The 21,811-nt window shown below is 38.5% G+C and overlaps 1 protein-coding gene across 1 annotated transcript; it reads left to right on the top strand.

The window, feature by feature from the left end:
• The first annotated feature begins 272 nt into the window (after window positions 1–272).
• On the top strand, window positions 273–20,423 carry spag1b (sperm associated antigen 1b). Its single transcript, XM_042490610.1, has 18 exons — window positions 273–418; window positions 1,456–1,615; window positions 1,728–1,850; window positions 1,934–2,004; window positions 2,187–2,296; window positions 2,385–2,490; window positions 2,693–2,823; window positions 3,051–3,157; window positions 3,543–3,675; window positions 5,729–6,184; window positions 8,849–8,948; window positions 10,820–10,972; window positions 12,572–12,729; window positions 14,381–14,522; window positions 15,405–15,531; window positions 15,743–15,907; window positions 19,006–19,329; window positions 19,845–20,423. Exons 1-18 carry the CDS (start codon window positions 273–275, stop codon window positions 19,971–19,973), a joined length of 2,841 nt encoding a protein of 946 aa, XP_042346544.1. The 3' UTR covers window positions 19,974–20,423.
• The last annotated feature ends 1,388 nt before the right edge of the window (window positions 20,424–21,811 follow it).

Raw genomic sequence — 21,811 nt, 5'->3', positions numbered from 1 at the left:
ACTATTTGTCAATAACAACGTTAAATAAACTTAATAACTAAGGAGGAACACTGAAAGTTTCGAAAATAAAATGTCTTTAGCCTTTACGCTAAATCCTCAAATACGAACATTCACTCGCGTTAATTTCATCACATCCCGTTAAGCTAACGTTAGCTTAAAGTTGCCTAAATTAACTATAGTGTTGGGTTAGCTAACTTGAGTGAGTCAGTCTGCTATCAACAGAACAACATTGTTTGTCTTTATAACTGAGTAAGTTGATACTCTTCCCAGGTATGAGCGCAGAAGCACTATTTTCTCTTCAAAACCAGTCCACCACCGTTGAATACAGCGGGAAGGTCCCTGTGGAGCACCTGGACTATGATTACATTGGAAAATGTAAAGATGTTAAGTACCTGGAGAAGATCTTGAGAGCACTGAGGTAAGAGACACATACATGATCTTGAGGAGTGAGGACGCAGACTTAATTTTATATTTTCATCTGATATTCTACTACATATTGGTGAGATTCAAGAGAATGTACTGTGTTGGGGAGTAACTAGTGACATGTAACTAGTGCCCTAGTTACATGTCACTAGTTACCCTCTATTTACTAGTTAACTTATTACCATAATTAAAATACAAAAATTATGTACAAAATATATAATTGTAGTCAGTTACAGGGGGAGACAAAGAAAACACTATAGCCTGTGTAGTAATAATATTAACAGTGGCCTATACAAATTACTGGCAAGTTAACACGGCAAGAAGAAACAAATAAAAACAAGCAGACAGACAAAAAATAAATTGATAAAAAAATATAAATAAATAAAATATGGAGTCCAGGAAGTCCATGGAAGACAGTCTATCACACATTGCATTTCAATGTCATGCCATCAGTTACAGTTACAGAGAACTAATAGGTAATTGAATTATAATTATTATTAAAATGTTCTTGATTGCAAAGGGATATGAAAAAATATTTTCAGTAAAAATTTTATATGTTGATTAAAACATTCATTCTTGTTGCCTTGCATTTTTTTGCCATACAGAAATGCCTTTTTTGGGCACTTTTGGACAATGTGGATCAGCAAAGCTGTTAAGACAAATTTGAGCTCAACACTTACGCACTTATGTTTTTAGGTCTTTTCCGCTTTATTGTTCTGTTTAAAACATTTGTTAGAAAAGTAATCAAGAGAAATAAGTAACATTACTTTGATGAAGTAATTATAATAGTTACATAACTTATTACATTTTTTAACAGGGTGACTAGTTATCTGTAACCTATTACCATTTCAAAAGTAACCTTCCCAACACTTAAAATGTGCATGCACTGTAGAAAATAGATTACAAACAACGTACCATCAGTTTTAAAAGGATAATAGAGCACATCACAACACAATACAGTCTGATAAAGTTGTCTGAAAATATTGATAAGAATTTGGGCTGTCAGATAACAATTTTTTATTCTGTGTACAGGTCTGGCGACGAGGGCATTTATCCTCATCTGATTAAGTTCTGTGAGGATCACTTGGCGAAACTGGACCCCAGGAGCCGAGTTCTCAGGAAGGAAAACCCTGTGGCCACAGCAGCCAGCCTCTCTTCTGATGAGTGGAGCCAAATTGTTGATGAGTTGAAGGCATGCAACACATTTTAGTATCTTTTTTTAATTAATCTTGCTTACTTTCTGCTCTCTTTTTTATTGCCATTTCTCTGAAATATTTGAATATTAAATACTTTGTCCTTTACAGACATGGCAGGAAGAAACCAAAAAGACTGAGACTTCACTAAAACAGCACTCAATGTTTGATGATCTAGTCAATGAAAATATGCCACCTATAAGAGGTTCCAATTGCTCTGTTCCACTTAGTCAGGTAATAATTGTCTCTGATGGACATAATGAATGGATTCATGTGTACAAGATAAATACTAAAATTAAGCCTTATGTCATTCACAGACTTCAGTTCCAAAACAAAAGAAGAATTCTTCAAAGCACACTCTCCCACGTGATTATCGAGAATGGGACAAGTGAGTCATTTTGTCTCCACATTTGTCTTTTATACTCAGAAGAAAGAACACACTGTTGCACCAGCTGCACATAAAAGGTTCCACACAGCGAGTTTCATCACAGTGATCCACAGTTAAACAATTGATGCTGTTCTTGAGCATCATTTTGCACAATATTACACAATATTTTACTCTTTTTGCAGGTTAGATGTCGAAAAAGAATGTCATGGAGTCGATGGAAATCTGGCCAAAAATGATCCACCTGTCATCATAAACACAAGACACAAAATCAAGACTAAAGTGGATGCTTCATGTAATGTATCACAAACAGCAGCTCATATTAATTTGTGTTCATAGTGAAGCATTTTGTATTCTAAAATTGTTTTTTATAATACATCCAGTGCTGACACAACAAGAAAAGCTCCTTCTGGCAAATCGAGAAAAGGACAAAGGAAACGAGGCTTTCAGAGCAAACGATTACGAGGAGGCGGTTGCATACTATTCCAGGTCAGACTCTTAACACAACTCATTTATTAATTATGTTTTTTTACATCTCCTAGGGGGATTATATTATGTTTCTAGACATTTCATTAGACTGATGTCATTCATTTATGTCTGATTCCATTCCCATTTACTGTATCGCTTAAGCATTTGTCCATTAACCTCATTATAAATAAAGGTTTGTTTTATTTCTGGCCACCCATTACAGGAGCCTTTCCATTATACCAACAGTGGCTGCGTACAACAACAGAGCCCAGGCAGAAATCAATCTTAAGCACTGGCACAACGCCATGAGAGACTGTCTGAATGTACTCGAGCTGGAGCCAGGCAATGTGAAAGGTGCTTTCCCTTTTTGTACAGTAGCACCTTAACAATGCACGTAAACAGAAATATGATTATAATGTTGGCATAATTCTATGTTTCCACCCCCTCAGAAAACAGTTCTTTTTGTCAAACCCCTTTTGTGATTTTTCTGTGTTTTCAGATTCTACTTTTACATCTTACAGCACACAGTAGCTTCAGTGTATGTAATGTCTATTCTATATGTGATGCCTTTTTTGTTTCAGCTCTGCTACGTCGTTCCGCTGTTTGTAATCACATGGGCAACTTCCAAATGGCTGCTGAAGACCTGAGGGTGGTGCTCAGCAAAGAGCCGCAGAATGCTGCAGCCACTGTAGGTGATACAAGTGGAGAGGCATGATGATCACATGCCAGTAGCCTATTTGTCCACTAGGTGTCACTGTATTTGTTTGAAAGCAGACACTTTAAAAGCAGATTGTAGCTGCTGCAAGGTATTATTAATGAAATACAATCCAGTCTGTTATTAGTATAAACATAGACTGGTGTTGGTTTTTTTCAGTTGTGTTAAATGGTGAGCTCAGGGTGTATTTTATTTACTCATCTCCTTTGAGAACATTGTTTACATGTCAAATAATTATTAGGAGTTTGAATGTACTGCAGATAAATGGGGAAAAATATGTTCTTTTTATTGGTCACTGTAGATCAGTAGTATATGGGTGATATTAGTATGTGTGTCTTACTTTTTTTTTGTGGTTTAGAAACTCCTGTCTGAAACGGAAAAGAAGCTGAGGGAATGTCAACCAGAGCCGCAGAGCAAAGGCAAAAAAATCCTCATCCAAGAGGTAGAAGAGGAGGACAAATGTAACAACGACACCAACGCAGAACAGACTGGTGAGCCTGTTTGACTAATATATATATATATATATATATATACCACCAATATATATATATATATATGTTTATATATATACACACAACACACACATATATACATATACATATATATATATACACACACGTGTGTGTGTGTGTGTGTGTGTGTGTGTGTGTGTGTGTGTAAATATATATATACATATACATATATATGTGTGTGTGTGTGTGTGTGTGTGTGTGTGTGTGTGTATATATATATATATATCCTTGATTTATCCCTTGATTTGATATATCCTTGAAACGAGCCATGGCCATAAAATTCCATGATTCTATCCAGCAATCTATGATAAATTGAAATGATCATGTTCTCCTAGCTATATATTAACACAACATGGACACTTTAATTAGATTGCCTATTTTAACAGATAGCCAGTTGTCAAAATCAGCATCAAGTGTTGGGTATAAAGCAGCATTTTGTAGCTGATCATTGGAAGAAAAAAAAAGTATAACAGCAGTATGCTGAGAACAAGCCCCTATTCACTCATTATTACAACTGATTCAAATTAAAAAACCATCAACTACTGCAGCAGATCCATAGCTCTATGGTGGATAAAATGACTAAAATTAGCTTAGTTTTTCAGTAAAGTCTGATCATATATTGGCAGGAGTGGATTGTAATATCAGCAGTTTTTAACTTATCACAGAAATATTGGTGTTGAGTTATACTGACTGTCAGCCAATAAGTAGTGTTGGGGGTAACTAGTTACATGCAACAGAGTGACATGATTAAATTTAAAAATGAATGTAATTGTAACCCCTCGCAATTACTGAGATACAAATTAGTAATTATAAATACAGAAACACATTTATATTTTTACTTTATGTATATATGTGGAAAAAACTAGTGGGGGCTAGTCCCAAATATGATTTTTAGGGGCTTTGAATATTCAAAGCTTTGACAGGACCCAGCGATAATAGTAATCAACCATATTCATATGCGCCAAATCAATCACTCAAACCTATCCGACTTTAGTAGTACCTGACAGCCCTGTGCCTGTTTCTGTCTGTGTGTATGAGAGAGAGAGAGAGACAGTGACAGAGAGAGTTACTGGAAGGAGGACTATTGAAAGCGATGTTTTTGCAAGTTATTAATAACTGTGAGCGCCCTGGGTCAGGCCACATCATAAAGTGCAAAGCAAGTGCTTGACTACAGCTGCCAGCTGCGGACAAGCATTTGCAATGCATCTCGCCTTTTCCTTGTCTTCAACAGACAGCATATTTACCTGAAATGGGGGTCAATTATTGTGCTGAGGACACTGGCCTCATCTGTGGCTGACATTTATCACCTCTTTTCACCAGTTCCCTCGTAAAAAAACAAAACAAAAATAAAGCATTCAAATACTGACCATGATGTCGATTACCATGGCAACGAAAGATGTCCCAAAGCTTCGAAGCATTTGGGTCAGCCCTAGTGTCAGCTGATGAACTCAAATATTGATATTTGGCATCAAAATCAATATTGGCTTCCCCTAATTTACAGCACTTCAAACTCAGCGTTTACATATGACTATGTAGACTTGCTGAATACTCTGTGTACTTTAAATAGCCAATATTTTGTGGTGTTATGTGTATTTTTTAGACTGCATTGTTGTATATCTGTATATTTAAGCTCGACTTAGTCCACACTGTGGCTGCCCGGTCAGAGGATTTGCCCTCTAATCCACCGATTTACACAAAACATCTGAGGCACTTCTGTCGGGGCAGTCATTTTTTTCATCCCAAACCCTTCTGTCTGTCTGCCTGGGCTATAGATAGAGGAAACACCCCTTGTCCCACTGGGTAACATGACATAGTATGTGTGCGTGTTACCTGCCCTGCCCCCACCAGCTTTCATAATTCACTGCTGAGAGTGGCTGCTTCCTAGAACTCCCTTTTTGAAGTGGCTCTATGTCATGTGTGTGTCCAACCCTCCCCCCACTGTGATGTAACCGCTGACTCCTTCCTGTGGGTGTGTCTCTCGCCCTCTTCTCTGTCTCTGTCTGCCTCTTCCCTCCCTCTCTTTCCCTTCTAGCTCATCCGGTTGAACCCAGCCAGCCTGTGGGAGGGGAGGAGAGCTCAGCTGCTCCTACCGAAAGGGGAGACATGGGGAACGCTCAAAAAAAGCCCCACAGCAGAGGGGACGGGGGTCTTCACAGTGAGTCCAACAACTCCCATCATGGACACTGGAGGGGCAAAGGAGGAAGCTCTGACAAGTACAAAGTCACGCAGGAGTCTAAGGAAAAGGTAGTCAATGGAACGAGCAAGAGGGGATCGACAGCTTCAGTCCCGGCAGAACAGAGTAACAGCGGGAAAGAAACTCCAGTTGGAGGAAACGCAAGGGAAACTGTCAACCTTGATGCCCCGTGTGGAGCCCTGCCCCCACCTCTGTCCCCGCTAAAGAATGAAGGAAACCTGCTGTTTAAAAACGGACAGTTTGCTGATGCACTGGAGAAATACTCACAAGCCATTCAAGGCTACACAGATTTAGGTAAGGTGGAAGATGGCTGATGGCTGATTCTCTTCTTGTTATTATAGTCTTAGGGGGTTGCCAGATCAGTCACACAGAGTGGGATATTGGAGCAAAGTTTATTTTGTGCTTCCATGTCACTTATACTGACAGTAGTGCGTTGTAAACAACTGGCCCAAAGTTTAGCTGACTGATCATCCCCAGTCTCGCCATATTTAAATTTTGCCTTATTGTGTTACATCATCAGTGCTCCTGAGAGTGTTTCCTGTAACTGGCCAATGTGATTGTAAATCAAAGGTCATGACCTTGCAGTTATAATGCCAGTGCTTCCATTTAGATTTTTGTTTCTTTATCACAATGCAGGATCTAACAAAATATAACACCAAAAAAGGATATTTTTGATTATAGAAATTATACCTAAACAACAGAAATTATCTCTAAGAAGTATTTCATATTGGTGTGTTTGTCTACAAACAATAACAAAGATTTCAGAATTCAGGAGTTAAAAGGTCAGCCCGTTTGTTTGTGCATTTCATGATTTTGTTCCTACAGTGCGATGCGTCAAAATGTTGAGTCGTACACGGACAGTGTTTCTGTTTTAGCCCAGCCCGGTGCTAAGCCTCTCAGCTCAGGTCTGTCCAGGTCACATGACCACTAACCACTCACTGTGAAATTGAATCTGTGGGACTGCAGCTATAATTCTCACAGAGAGGGAGAAAGTGAACGATTGATGGAGAGGGAGAGAAGCTGCAGCCTGTCAGGCGCATCCAGCATAAGGCATACTCTCACTGTCTATCTCTGAACTGTTATAATGATGTACTCACTGCACACAGTGATGCTGGACATGGACATCATCCAGGGTCCATCATCTGAAAGGTGTAGGGAGGGCTACCTGTGATGTGGAGTTGAGAGCAGAGATGAGAAACATTATTTGAGCCCCTTTAATCCTTTGAAACCTGGGAAAATTTGCTTGATTTCTGGCGGAAAAACATGGGAGGAAGACAATGAGCAGGCTAAAGAAATGACCCAAATTATTAGAAAGAAATAGGTAAAAAGTACAAGAAAATTACCTGAAAATGATCGAAAAAACACAACAGAAAAGTTGGAAAGTTTAAAAAAAAAAAAAAGGAAATTACTAAAAAAAAATTTAAAAATTAAAGTAAGCCTGTAAAAATAATAAGATTAAATATTACGTAATTAAATAAAATATTTTTCAAGAAAGAAGGAGATTAGATGAGAAAACTGTTTAAAAATTTAAGTAACTCTTTAAAAATAATTAGAGATTAAATATAAAATATTACATGAATAAATAAAATATAAAAAAATGAATACATATTGAATAAAAAATATAACAATGATAATTATAAATATAGTTCTCTGTACATTTTTTAATTCTTTTTAAAGAAAGAATTTTCTAAATGTACTAATTTCTTGCAATTGCATTTCTTGTCTAGTTTGCTCATCGCCTTGTTTTTCACAATTTAGTTCAAAGATTTGAATACACTTTTAAATAGTCATTTGAATGCACCACAAAAAAAGTGATGTCAATCCAGGTTTCAAAGGATTAAAAACTCAATCATGTAGTACTCTGTAAAAAAGGGACATCTTCAGGAAAAAATAGAACTTATAATATTGACATTCAAACTTTCTTTTATGGGGTCTTAAAGTAATTTTTGGGTCTGCCCCAGTTTGCACTGTACATGCTCTACTGTCACAGTAACCTCACGAAGTGTGCGCAGTTGCTGAGACATCATCATCTCTGTCTCACTGTGTCATCGTCCATAATCTCATTTCATCTGATGAAGTGGCATGCTAAGTATTTAGTGTTGTGGAAGAATGCTGCTCTATCTGTTAGATACAGTTTAAGCCTGATTTGCCTGCGTCAGTGATAACGATGGTTAAAAAATGGAGGGAAATTCCTGCCAGGCAACTGTAAAGAATAGCAGATACACTGGAGAAAACATTCTTAAGGGGTTCAATGAGCTTTTTCTTGGTCATCTTCTACTTCGTGTTTTTCAGCTTGACAGCCCTGGAACTGACGAACTCCTGTAAATAGCCAGATGTATTACGATGTATTAGTGGAAATAACGGCCCCCTAGTTTCAGGTCCCAACAAAGAGTTGAAGGAAGTTTGGTTGTTCAGTGTGGAGTCACGCCTCAGATTACCAGACCAGTTAGAAACATGCAACATGTATACAATTGACACATATATATATATGTGTGAATGCAGCTTAAAATCTTGCATTTATCAGTCTGAGGAAACTTTTAGGTTGTTGTCTTACCATTAAATGGTTTTGAAAGTTATGCTTCTAATGCTGATGCAATAAGAAAAGTTCTCCATTTTGTCATCACAGGATTCTTCCATTGCAACACACACGTATACAGAATCAAAGGTGGAGTGTGTTAAGATATTGTCAATATAAAAGGCACTAAACCTTTGACTGAGATCCATGTCTTTATTAAGCATGTTTCTGTAGTTTCTCTGTCAACTCAAAATACAATAAAAAACCTGACTCAGCCAGTAACCTTTGAACACTGTAAACATTTTAAAGCCACACTTACACCAGCCGAGAGATTCTTTAAAGCCCATTTAAATGTCTCCTTTACAGGTTTTCTGTATAAGAGATTCTAAGTGATGGGTGAGCTACATACGGTGTTTCTGAGTCTTGTTTCTCATTTCATGCAGGGCTCGACAGTCCAGAGGATCTGTGCGTTCTGTATTCAAACAGAGCAGCTTGCTACCTTAAAGATGGCAACAGTCAAGAGTGCATACAGGACACCACAAGGTGAGACAATCTACTTACTCATGGAACGCTGTTTGTACAAGTCAGGCATGTCCAAAGTTTGGCCCGTGGGCCATGACCTGCAGGGCAATTTTAAACATCCTGTGGCTTGTATCCTATATGTGGCCCAAAACACAATATTGGTTAATACATTTTTCCCATTCACCTCAAAATGACAGCACTATCATACAGTTTGCAGACATGCACCAAGTAGAAGCTATGCAGGCATATGTGTCTTCATAATCAGACAGTAAAAAAGCAAACAAAGCAGCAGACATTTCCTGCTAGGTAGCAGACATGGCCACAGCAATAACATATTAAAGGTTAACTTTAGTATATTTCACCCTGGACCCAATTTCCCTGTTTATTTGTGCTAAAATGACTAATGGGAACATTTTTTTAAAATCATACCAGCATTGAGCGAAATTGCACATCGTCAATTTTCAACCTCTCAAAGTGCCTGTTTTTGCCACCCACAGGCTCAGATTATTATTGTTATTATATTTTAAGTGTCTGACAATATTATGGAAAGGACCGTACAGATATAGACCCTTTTTTAGCTTTGTTTTTCCCTTAAAAATTAAGATTTTTTTTTCACTATCCCCAAACCCACCAGACTATTTTTAAATAAACTAATTTTATCACCATAAAACACACTTCCTTCAAAGTCGTCAACAACAACAACAACAAAAAAAAAAACTCACAAAAGAAGTCTTGGTTCATCTCTTGCCTGTTCCAGAAATTACCAACTCTGAAATAAACCCTTAATTGAACAGATAGATGTGAAAATATGCTGCTCTATACATGTTAAAACTACAGTTTATTTATATGGAGTCTGGTGTGTTTGGCGAAAGTTATTTCAAAACCATTTCCAAGATCTTACTGTTTAACAAAGTCTGTCTCTGTAAGGATCCTCTTCGTCAGCTGTCAAACACTTATTATGACAATCTGAGCCTGTCAGTGACAAAACCAAGCACTCTTAGTGGAGGTGAATTGACGGTGCATAATTACCCTGAATGGTTACACTGCAGCCTGCTTTGCAGCTGCTGGCTGCACACTACTCGCTCAGGACTGGATCATATTCAAAAATGGTTGTTCCCATTAGTCACTTAGACACAAAAACATTGGAAAATAGGTTTCAAGTTGAAAAAAAACAATCACTCTTAAGTTGACAGTAAGGGCCTCAACTTTCAGGAGTGATGGGAATTTGATTACTTTTTCATACAATGATGAAACAGTTGAATTTATTTTTTATTTATGTGCATTTTTTCTTCAATAACCCGCATGATGCAAGAAGCGGCTTGCCTGTAGGTATTTTTACATGATCTAAACTGGCTGCTATTCAGAAAAATGTTTGGACAACCCAGGGGACAGACATTAATGTTAGCAACAACATAAAACTTCAAATTTAGACTGGAACTTAGCATGAAAATCCAACACAGCTTTACATTTCTTTTAGACCACCTTATCATTTAATATTCCCCAAATCACTGTTATTTTGTTATTTTATGAGGGGATGTGCTCTCGGGTGTTCTGTAAGGGGTTTTCATTCATCTCTGTAGAAGTACCTAACTCATGTTAACGTGAGGGAAGCTCCCACGTGAAAGCTTTTATATTGCTATGTGTGCTCAAGATTCAGCTTCTAGGGGAAACAGGAAAATAGGATTGTGTGACGGCCTATTCACACATACACAACAGCGCCTGTATACACAAATACTACAGTGCTATCTACTTAGCACAAGGACACACAAACTTTGTCACACTTATAGATTCCCAATCCACAAGGACAGAACTCTCAGACAGCAGCATCTATAGCAAACGCAGCAGACTTGATCCTTTGCTCCCGTCTCATCACATCTATTTATACCGACCAGAGCCCTGGAGCTGCAGCCATTCTCCCTCAAGCCCCTCCTGCGCCGGGCCATGGCTTACGAGTCCCTGGAGCGCTACCGTAAGGCCTACGTGGATTATAAGACAGTCCTGCAGATAGACATCGGCGTGCAGGCAGCACACGACAGCGTCAACAGGTATTAGCCTTCACCTCTCACTTCCGCAGAGAGGCTGCTGGGAGCAGGGAGGTGTCTGGACTCAGACACATACCTGACTGAATGAGTTCAACCTTCATGATCACATTGAGTGGTCTGACTGGCATCTCAAGGCCTACAGTTGGCTAAATATTACACTGTCCATTCCAGCTATTCCAGAGACTGTGAATAACCTTTTAACGATAAAGAGATCTATGATGAAAGTGTCCTTGCTATCCATTTAAATGTAATTCTGGGTGACACAAAATATCATTAGGTGCCTTGGATAAGACAATGAAAAAAAGAGGATGAGATGAGGAAATGTTATCAGTCTTCATGCCTTATATAGTATTCCACATTTGGAATATTTTTATATATTTTAGAAACCAGAAGTTACACTGTGACATAATTAGAACACTAAATAAAATAAAATAAAATCAACAAATGCACAAAGTCTAATTAGTGGCTAACAGATTTAGCTGGTGTTCAGAGGCAGCTCCTGCTAGAGGCTAATTATGGCTCTCAGAGTGCATGTCCTCTCTGTTATGCAATAGGGAAACTCACCTGGCTGCTCATGTCATAGTGTCTTTTCCATATATATCTACAAAATTGAACATAGATGCTTGTATAAGAGGGATTTTAATTTCATACACTATTAACCCTTTGAAACCTCGATCAGCACCAATTTCCTTGTGCTGCATTCAAACGCCTCTAACAAGCTATTTTACCATTTTTAATCACAGTGGTTTGATTTCTTTTTAAAACATGGTGAAAAAGGCAATGGCCAATTTAGGAAGACATGCCCTACAAATTGCAAGAAATTAGAAAAAAGGGTGACAAGAAAATTACCCTAAAAAATTGTTTTAAAAAAGGGGAGGATTATTAGAAAATGATCAAAAAATAGATATATAAAAGAAATACACGTATAATGTTCTCTTTAGCACTTTTAATACATTTTATTGCTTGTTTTTTTTCCCTCTTTACTTTTTTTTTTTTTGCTCATTCTGGGAATTTATGAGCTTTGTCTTGTTAAGTTGCTCACTGCTCTCTCCTCGTGTTTTTGAAAGAAATCAAACCAACATGCCCAGGTTTCAAATGGTTAAAGGTGGCCTATTGTGCTTTTGGGGTTTCTCCCTTTTCTTTATTGTTCTGTATAGCATTTTTGTGCTTGTAAAAGGTCTAAGTAATAAACCCCAAAGTCCAAGCCAAAGGGAGCTCTCTCTCTGTCAGAAGACACTGCTCCTCATCTGCCTGATTCAGCTCGTTTGAGTTTCAGTGTTTCAGTGTACTTTTGTAACTTGGTGATATCACAGTGTAACAAATAGAATAGACTGTGCATGAGAGAGCCAGCTAACCAATCAGAGCAGACTGGGCTTTTCTGGAGGCGGGATATAAACTCGGACAGATTGTTTCAGACAGAGATGCTGTAGCAAAGGGCAGTATGAGACACATGATGTGTTTTTTGAATATAAAACATGTAAACCTATTCTAGTAGACCCCCAAATTACAAATATGATCCCTCTTTAACACTTACTGCTGTGAGCCTTGTATGTGTTTCCATGTGTAACATCCGTGTATTGACTGACCTGCATCCTCCTCCAGGATTACCCGGCTGCTGATTGAGCAGGATGGCCCAGAGTGGAGAGAGAAACTTCCGGAAATTCCCCTGGTGCCTCTATCAGCTCAGCAGCATCGCAGAGAGGAGCCACCTAGCGCTGAGGTTCTCCAGGCTCGAGCAGAGAAGGCGGCCAGAGACGCAGGTCTGTTTTCAAAAAAGTCATAACAACTGTTGGTTTATTCTGCCAAAACAAAGATTACACAAATTTGGTTTTAATAGGTGTGTGTGTGTGTGTGTGTGTGTGTGTGTTTTTTTTTTTAATTCTGTTTAATTTTTATTGTTAAAAGTTCTTAGTTTTACTTTAGCTTTTACTAATTTCATTATCTTTTTTTTTCATTAATATGGGGTTTTTTTTGTCAGAGACACGATTCAAGAAATTCAGAATCGTTTGTAAAATACAACAAAAGCAAGAGTAACTCATTCATCCTTTTGCAACTCAAAAGAAAGTCTCAAGTCTGGGCACTCAAGTCCCAGGTCAAGACAGTCAAGTCCTGAGTCAAGTCCCAAATCTTAAACTATGAGCTACAAGTACTAAATGTGTCATAATGCACTCTTCACCAAATGTAATGCTATTTTAACACAGAGTAATAATATATTAAATTTAAAACAAACATGAAGGCTTTTGTGAATTTTGTATTTTTTTGTTAGAAATGTATTTAGTCATTTTCAAGCCGCATGTTTTTCATACTGCAGTTTGTTTTTTGTTGACCACCATATGATTTTGTTCTATAGTCTAGTTTTGATTTTTATTTCAGTTTACTAAGAATTTTAGTCTCAGTTTAGTGTTACTTAACTATAACGCCCTCAGTGTCAGAAGAGACGACTATTTAAAAGCATCATCTCCCCATTAAAGTAATTACACACATTTTTATAGTTTTGTGGTTCACATTTATGCTTTTCATCAGTATTGCAAATGACAGTTTTCATACAAAACAAATGATGATCTTGTAAAAGCTTGCATTGTTGCAGATTTGACTTCAATAAAGTGGTGTATAAAATAGTCAAAATGTTAAAAATTCAGCTTTAGTCCATTAAATTACAACAGTGAAATGATGTAGACACATGAATGTACCAATAATTGTCAAACACTACCAGTACAAATGTCAAAAAGCAGCATTAAACATCTTCAGTGACAATCACTGAGTACATTAACTTTTGGCATCTTGCTAAAGATAATTATATTAATACACCTACATTTACATTGCTGTATTGCTATTTTTTATTGGCTTATGGGTGTGGATTCTTTCCCACCACTGCTTGACATTGAGATGAATTAATAGAAAAGAACAGACTGTAAATTTTACCACCAAAGTTCTGCTTGTTCCCATTTTTTATCCACCCTGCGCTGAGACAGAAGGAGATTGCTAAAGGCCTAATTTTTATGTAAGTGGACGTGTCACCTCTGTTCTCTGACCGTGCACTTTTCTTCTATTCCCCGGGCTCTGCTACAGCTGTTATTTTTAAACTCTAATGAAAGAATAGAGCTGCTGGCACAGTTTTTCCTCCCCCGAAGACACTTTGCGGCAGATTGATTAGCCCTTAAGTGTGCTCCGTGACTGATTGCTGACTTGTCTCAAACGGCTCGCGTCGAGCTAACACAGCATTAATTCCAAGGGTTTAAACCCTCAAGGTTTACAGCAGAGGAGAAAGGCACGTTTACTTGTGTTAACTTTTCTTAGAAATAAAAGGGAAGTTAATTAATTATATTGCATGTGTCAATGAGTGTTTCTTACTTCAATGGAAAGGAGAATTGCTCTTTGTGTGAGTGAGAGACACTTTACTTTGTTTTCCAGAGAGGAGAGCAGAGGTGCGTTTCACAGCTTTAAAGCAAGATGGGAACGACTTTGTGAAGAAGGGCCAATACCAGGACGCACTGGGAAAGTACACTGAATGCCTTAAGCTAAAGCCAGAGGAGTGTGCTATCTACACCAACAGGTTAGAGGCTCAGTCTCAACATGAAAACACACATACACACAATTATTTCACTTTCTGTTCCTCACTGTTTTGTGATGCTCTTTCCTTCTTGTGGTTTGATTCTTTTATAAAGCGGCAAAGTCAGAGCACACTCTTAAAATCAATGTATTTGTTTGGCTAAATTAAAACAGACTGATTAATTATCCCCAGCTGTCATCTGCCAGCCGGCGCATTCAGCTCTAATCCCAACCACTCGTCAGTCTGTCACTGGTGGTAAATTAGCATGTATTGAAGTTGGAACTGAGTGGCAGAGGCTCAGGAAACAGCTGCCTGCTCTAGTGCTGTTTATCACAGCTCCATTTATAGCCGCTTCCATGTTATCTTCATCTAAAGAGAAATACAGTGATCACGGTGCATGCAGCCGGCAGGGCAGACTTTATTTTCTGACCCCTCCTCTTTTCTTTTTCACAATACTAGGTAGATTGTTGATCGTGTCGAAAAGGAAACTGGGATGTGGACGTGAAAAATGTCCTGTTGTATGTTTATGTTTGAGCGTGTGGAAAAGAGCTTGTGTGTACAGCCACACCAGAGCAAACACACGTGCTGCTGCCGCACAGCTGCTGAAAAAATACAGACAACATGTGCAACAATAGAGCAAATTTCAGAGAAGTAAAATCATGTCTCGTATATTTCACAATTAAACATCTTTTTCATGTCTCAGCTTCTTTTTCTCCTCAGCAATCTGTTTCACAATCGATGACTCACAAACTCATGATACTTTTTAATCGAATTATCTGCTGGTGACAAAAATAAAAATCACAAGTGATGTGTGTGTGTGTGTGGGTGTGTGTGTGTGTGTGTGTGTGTGTGTGTGTGTGTGTGTGTGTGTGTGTGTGTTTGCAGAGCCCTGTGCTACTTGAAGCTGGAGAGGTTTGCTGAGGCCAAGCAGGACTGTGATGCAGCACTGAAAATAGAGCCAACCAATAAGAAGGCCTTCTACAGACGAGCAATGGCCAATAAAGGCCTCAAGGTGAAGAGAGCTGGCTGTTAATGTCACCAGGGAATGTGTTCATTGAAAACCAGAGCTGGAGGGAAATCTTTAAATCCACCCCAAATTGAGTGTGAAAAGGGCATTCCTTTAATTTCTTACCCCTCCTAAAATATTCCAACTCTGTTTAAAATGCCCCATGCACATATTTAGTTGCATTCATGAAGCTATATTTTGTCTGTCCCTCCACTAGGACTACCTGGCGTGCAGTTCTGACCTGCAGGAGGTGCTGCAGCAGGATCCCAACGTGCAGGAGGCTGAGAAGGAGCTGGAGGAGGTCACAGTGCTGCTCAGACAGAGTCTAGCCCACGCCAACTCTTCACCAGCCAAACCCAGAAAGACTGTTCCCATCACAGAGGTAGATACACGTGAAGTGATTTGATGAATATTTTAACTGGACTAAAATCACTTTCCAGTAATTTTATGCTCATTTTTATAACATGACAAAAGTGACACTTATAGCATTCTTTGTCCCTACATTGGTTTTGTTTACATGTCTAATGCCATGTTTAGAGGAGAACGGCCCCACTAAAAATGGAAAAGTGTTTCCTTTGCAGTTTTAAAAAAAATTACATTTACATGATAACATTGGGAAAATGATTCTTGTGTACCGGGATTCAACCAAAAGTGTTGTAGCATGCATGTAGTTGGTGGTGTAACTTTGTAATGACACACCATAGAAGGACACCACACACGTGTGCAAAGGGCAGCCGTGACGTCACCGTTCTCACAGGATCCGTGTATTGCCAGTTTACACAGTGACAGAAGGGGTTTTGTTTTCAAAAGATGACAATCTGGAACCTAGTTTCAAAAGTTTGCATTTTAAGGCCCCCAAACGCCATTGTCATGTGAACAAAAGGCCAAAGTACAACAAAAGTTTACCGTTTTATGCGAGAAGCGTTGCCGTGTTAACAGTCCAAGTGTTTGGGACAAAAGTGATACAATGTGGGCAGAATGAAGGAGCCGGGTTCAGTCTGCCAATTAAACCCTGTGGAAGAGCGCTGGGTTGTACTGCATTTTTAGGTTAAGTGGCCATAGTAAAGTTTTGGGACCCAGAAAGAGTTTCTGTCGGAATCCTGGTAGCCGAGGTTAAGACGCACGCCATGGGACTGCAACGTGTCCAACATGATTCTCTATGTTATAACTCTCTCTCTGCACCCACTGCAGAGAGATGGTTGGAAAAAAGTCATACATCCTCTGAACCATCACATCAAACATAAAGTGTATTTGAGAAATACTCCCCACCAAATGATCATTTGTATATCAGTTACTCACCCCGTGCTGTGTTGAATTCATGAAGAAAACTTTCTTCTTCTGGCATGCCTCCAGTGAATGAAGAATCCTAAAAACAGAGAAAACTCTCAATGAACTGAAGCCATAGGAGTTAGTGTTTGACAACAGCAAAACTATATCAAAACATCTGTTTACAAACTCTCACACAACTCAGTATAATCCAAGTCTCATTTATCCAGTCATATACTCAGCACTTCTCAAACACACATCTCTTTCTGACAGTAAACTAAAGTTCAAATTTATTACATTAAAAAATTCATTGTACATTCAATGTAATGATCATGCCCTGGCTTTCTCTCAGCCCTTAAAACCTATAAGTAATACAATAAATAAACATCCATAACGTAAAGAGAGATAGAGGCTTGTAGCGTGCTGCACTAAGTCGCCGTCATCTTGTCCTGGGGGGAACGTGATACTTCTCTACACTCTCTGCAAAGTCAGGCTCCACTGACAAAATCAGCAATTTTACTTTTCTGCACATGGAAGCTGCTGGTCTGTCACCGCTTAAATTAGTAGTTTGTGTTATTGTGCAACTTTTGTGTTTAAGAGGATTTGTTTGGATTCAACAAAGTCACACAATAACACAAACTACCAAGTGAAGCAGTGATAGACCAGCAACTCTTGTATTCAGCAATTGAAAAATGCTATTTTTGTCAGTGGAATCTGGCTGTGAAATTTCTGTTCAGTTTCCTGTCAGAAAGGTCTGTCTGTTTAGATAGCACTGAGCACACCACCAGATAAATAAACTCGGATTCTCCAGTTTTGGATTCTTCATTCATTAGATACATGCAAGAAAAACAAGGTTTCTTCACTTTTACATAACACAGGGTTAAATGCTAACAAATGATCACTTGGGAGGTGAAGTATGCCTTTAACAGTAAATCAAAGAGTTTTTTTAAGGTTTGTTCAAAGAGCTAAACCCACTGAAACTAATGCACAACATCGCAGATTTAGACATGCAGAGATCAAAGTTTTGGTTTTCCAGGCACACAAAGACTTCTCATGAAAGTTATTGGCATTTCCACCAAACAAGCTCAGACAAGCCAGTTTGTGTGGTATCTGCCAAGCATAAGATGCAGATGCACAAATTATAGTGACTAATAAGGAAAATCAAACACATGGCAAGCTAAAGTGAGTATTATTTTCCTGTTTCGCTCATCAGAAAAATGACTTCAGTGGAAGATAAAGTAGTTCTGTGTCTGATTAAATGTGTGTTTTGGACCATAATGCTTCTTGGGAGGCTTTTATGTGCACAGTCTTGTCCTGTTGGATTGACCTGATTTTTGCAGTGCACTCAATAAGACATGAACTATTTGACATTAACCCTTAGGGACTGTTTGGTGCTTTTCAGTTCTCATTTTTTGATCATTTTGGCTGTGTTCATGCATATAGAATACATTTAGGCAAGACTGTGTGTTTTTGTTTAATCTGGGAATTTCCAGCTCAGCTCCTACAATAAGTTTTAAATACTCTGTGGAAACTTAACTGTTACATTCATGCTGTTAAGTGCATAAAATACACCATTGAAACCCATTCAAACTGACATTTTTGATCCCACAGCCATCAAAGCAGAAAAACATGCACTGTATTATTTGTGTGTGTCATTCTGGGCTTTTTTCTACCTTACCATATTTTAGCATATGGAGAAAATACACAATATTTCCACTAGGTGCACTGTCACAATCAGTGTGACTGCTAATCATTGACATATCCCAGGCTGTTAAAATAATATTAAAAAAATCTACTTTGCATGTAGTATATTGAAAATAATTGATTTGTTATGTATTTTAATCTAAAAACATAGTGGCATCATGACAAAAGCCTGGCATCTAAATGTTTAAAATTCTGAAAATTCATGAATATTTGATATTTATGATTAGGACTAATGCTGGGTAAAAAATAACTCAATGAAAGTAGAAAATCATATTAATGTATAATATTTTTTTTATAGCCTGATTTTTAAAAGCACATTTTGTGTGCAGACTGATACCAGTCTGCACACAAAGACCTCGGTTACAAACTCATATACATTCAGATGGTAAATTCCACAAAACATTATAATAAACCTAAATTAAGCATCACCATAATTCCTCAAAGTTTAAACCCTCCCTCGTATCTTTCCATTGTTAATCCACTCAACTCACTTGTGTTCATCCTCTTAAGGTCGACGGTGACGAGGAATCATCAGGTGTTCCCGACTCAGTGAGCGGTCACAGTGGAGAGGACATCACCATCAAAATTCAGCCAACCGACGCCTACGAGTTCGGTCAGGCTCTGAACGCAGCTCGCTGTAGCAGAAACACGGCGGCCTGCGCTGACCTGCTGGCGGCCACGACCCCGGAGATGCTCCCCCAGTTCCTGAGCACCCAGCTGGACGGAAACACCATCAGCTTCATCATGCAGGCGCTGGACTCACATCTCCTGGATAAAGACCCCAACCTGGTCTACCAACACCTCAACCATCTGCACACTGCTGACAGGTTCTCGGTAAGACTCAGTCTATGTGCCATTTAAAAAAATTTTTAAAAAAAGAATCTGAGAGGATACTTTTAAACTGCTAGAAATACTAAATAAAGCACTTTCACGTTGTAACTCCAGGGCTGCTCAGTTGGGCATCTTATTACAGTGGCCAACATGAAAATGCAAAGATGCAAAGATGAATGTTATATCTGGTCACATCCAATGTTTGGTTTGACCGTTCTGGGTAGAAACATGGCAGTGTAACATGTAAATAAACTTGAACTCACTCCCTGTGTCGATATAAACTGCTCCGTCTAAGGTAAGGAGAACACAGCGATTCTTGTTTTCAGGTAATAAAGAAAAAATACTTATTACATTATACTCAATTTCCGCCGATACATCCCTCTAAATCTTATACACTGGACCTTAAATCATCTCACAGAACACACATTTAATTTGGTAACTACGAAATCTAAAAAATGTAATATGTTTTGTAAGTAATCTGTACGGTTTTGGTGATAAATGATGCTGTTTTTTTGCAGGTCGTATTGATGCTGCTGGAGAAGGACGAGCGTCGTCACATGACTCAGCTGTTTGAGCATCTGTCTGCTGTTCAGAGCACAGAGTTCACTAAGAACGATGTTCAGAATCTGGCCAACAAATACATCTGACCCTCCTGCCCCCCCACCCCCCCACCCCCCACCCCCTGCTCCCTGCTGCATGAGCTGCTGCACCACTACGACTCTTGGATCTATGCAAAAACACTGCACAAGAACTGAGTACACAAAGGCAGGAAGCTGCAGAATGTGCCCCAGAGCGATACAATGGAACTGAGTCACCTTCACTCGACGGCTCTGTGCTGTAAACCATCTGATCTCTATGTTTGACTCACAGGATAAGGAATATATTTTTCTCTCCAGAACGTTTTGCTATGCAGATTTACTTTTGTACCACCACTTGCATTGTACAGCAGGCAGACGGCGGGATAATACGGACCTTTAATTTTAGTGTATTGATAAATAGGGTCCAATGTTCAATGTTATGTAAGGCTACAGGCGAGCGTTTCCCTTCCAGGCAGGTGAGTTTGCTCAGAACAGGCTCACGTTCCCAGAACTGAGCAACACTGTTCGGTGCTTGAACCCTGTCAGTGTTTTGATATCAGTCATTTTCAATAAATGAACTTCTGTCTGACACCAGCTAAGATCACAAATTATATTCAGTCAGGGTTCCCACAGTCATGGAAAACCTGGAAAAGTCATGAAAATTTCCAATCCCATTGTCCAGGCATGGAAAAAGCATGGAATTAGTAAAAATAATTGAAAGTTTTGGAAAGGTCATGGAATTTTGTTTTGTGTGATAAAATTAAAGTTTACAGTAATCTTCCAGGGATAATCTTCTGCAAAATGTAATGTAACCATGAATTTATTTTCGAGGGGTAAACCGATATTTGTTTTTCAGGGCCAATACTGATACAGATTACTAGTAGTAAATGAGACCGACAACCAATATTTGGAACCCATATGCATTTACAATAAATATTAAGATCTTTCTTCAATATTAAGAATATATAACAAACTCCAACACAAAACTTTGTTTAAATGCAGTTACCAAATGTTTTAATCAAAACTGAAATGGTCAACATCATGTGCAGAAAGTTCCCAAAAACTTTTTTTTATAAAGCCAAGTGAAAATTGAAATAATAAAAAATGGATAAAAATAGCTCTCTGAGGTTTTACAAAGAAAAAGTTCCTCTAATGCTGTTTGCACTTTTTAATTAATGAATTTTATCAGCCATCATTGAAATAAAACGCAGATACAGATAATTGTCAAAATGCCAAATATTGGCCCCAATAATCGGCCAGGCCAATAATCTGTCAACTCCTACTATTTTTCTGTAAGTTAGCTGTAACATCTAATATGCCTCAACTTCGAGAAAACCAGGCAGGCAAGCGCCGCAGACACAGTGAATCGCATGCTTTTCCAAAATGGAAATTTTTATTATACTACTTCAAAAGTCAGGGAAAGGTTTCGCCATGAAAATTTGTAGGAGCCCTCCTCAGTGCAAGCTGAATATCAGCCAGCCAGGGAACAAGTTGGGTCATTTCCTACTGAATCAGTTAACATGTTTGTTACTGTGGGCTAAAACCTAAAGATAAAGTTTTATTATGACCATATGTACTCTATGATCACTGTGGGAGAAACAGGCTTGCGTGGTATCTTAACTGCTGGTCTGTTCAGTGAGATAACACTGTGTGCTGAACTGATATCTCCTGACAGCGTTCTGAGAGAAAATTCAATTTGTAACCTCACATGAATCAGATGCTTTCCTGTTTATCCAGCTATGCAATTATCAGATCTCTTCTGTCAAATCACTCTCAAAGGCTGTGTATTTTCCACAAAGAATGTCATCAAGTCATTCAACCCATTTTGTTTACTAAAATTACAGCCAATGTACATCTGCACAAACACCCTCACAGCAGTTCAGCCATGCAGATGAGCGCACACTGGA

Source organism: Plectropomus leopardus, chromosome 7 (assembly GCF_008729295.1).
Source record: "Plectropomus leopardus isolate mb chromosome 7, YSFRI_Pleo_2.0, whole genome shotgun sequence".
NCBI classification, from domain to species: domain Eukaryota; kingdom Metazoa; phylum Chordata; class Actinopteri; order Perciformes; family Serranidae; genus Plectropomus; species Plectropomus leopardus.
Note: the sequence above shows the minus strand (reverse complement) of the source record. Positions and strands in the feature narration are given on the sequence as shown.

Bases quoted from the DNA above. Each gene is read 5' to 3' on its own strand.
- spag1b (XM_042490610.1), top strand. From the start codon at position 273: ATGAGCGCAGAAGCACTATTTTCTCTTCAAAACCAGTCCACCACCGTT. The intron at 14,523-15,404 runs GTTAGAGGCTCA...GTGTGTTTGCAG, and splicing joins TGTGCTATCTACACCAACAG to AGCCCTGTGCTACTTGAAGC. The intron at 15,532-15,742 runs GTGAAGAGAGCT...TCCCTCCACTAG, and splicing joins TGGCCAATAAAGGCCTCAAG to GACTACCTGGCGTGCAGTTC.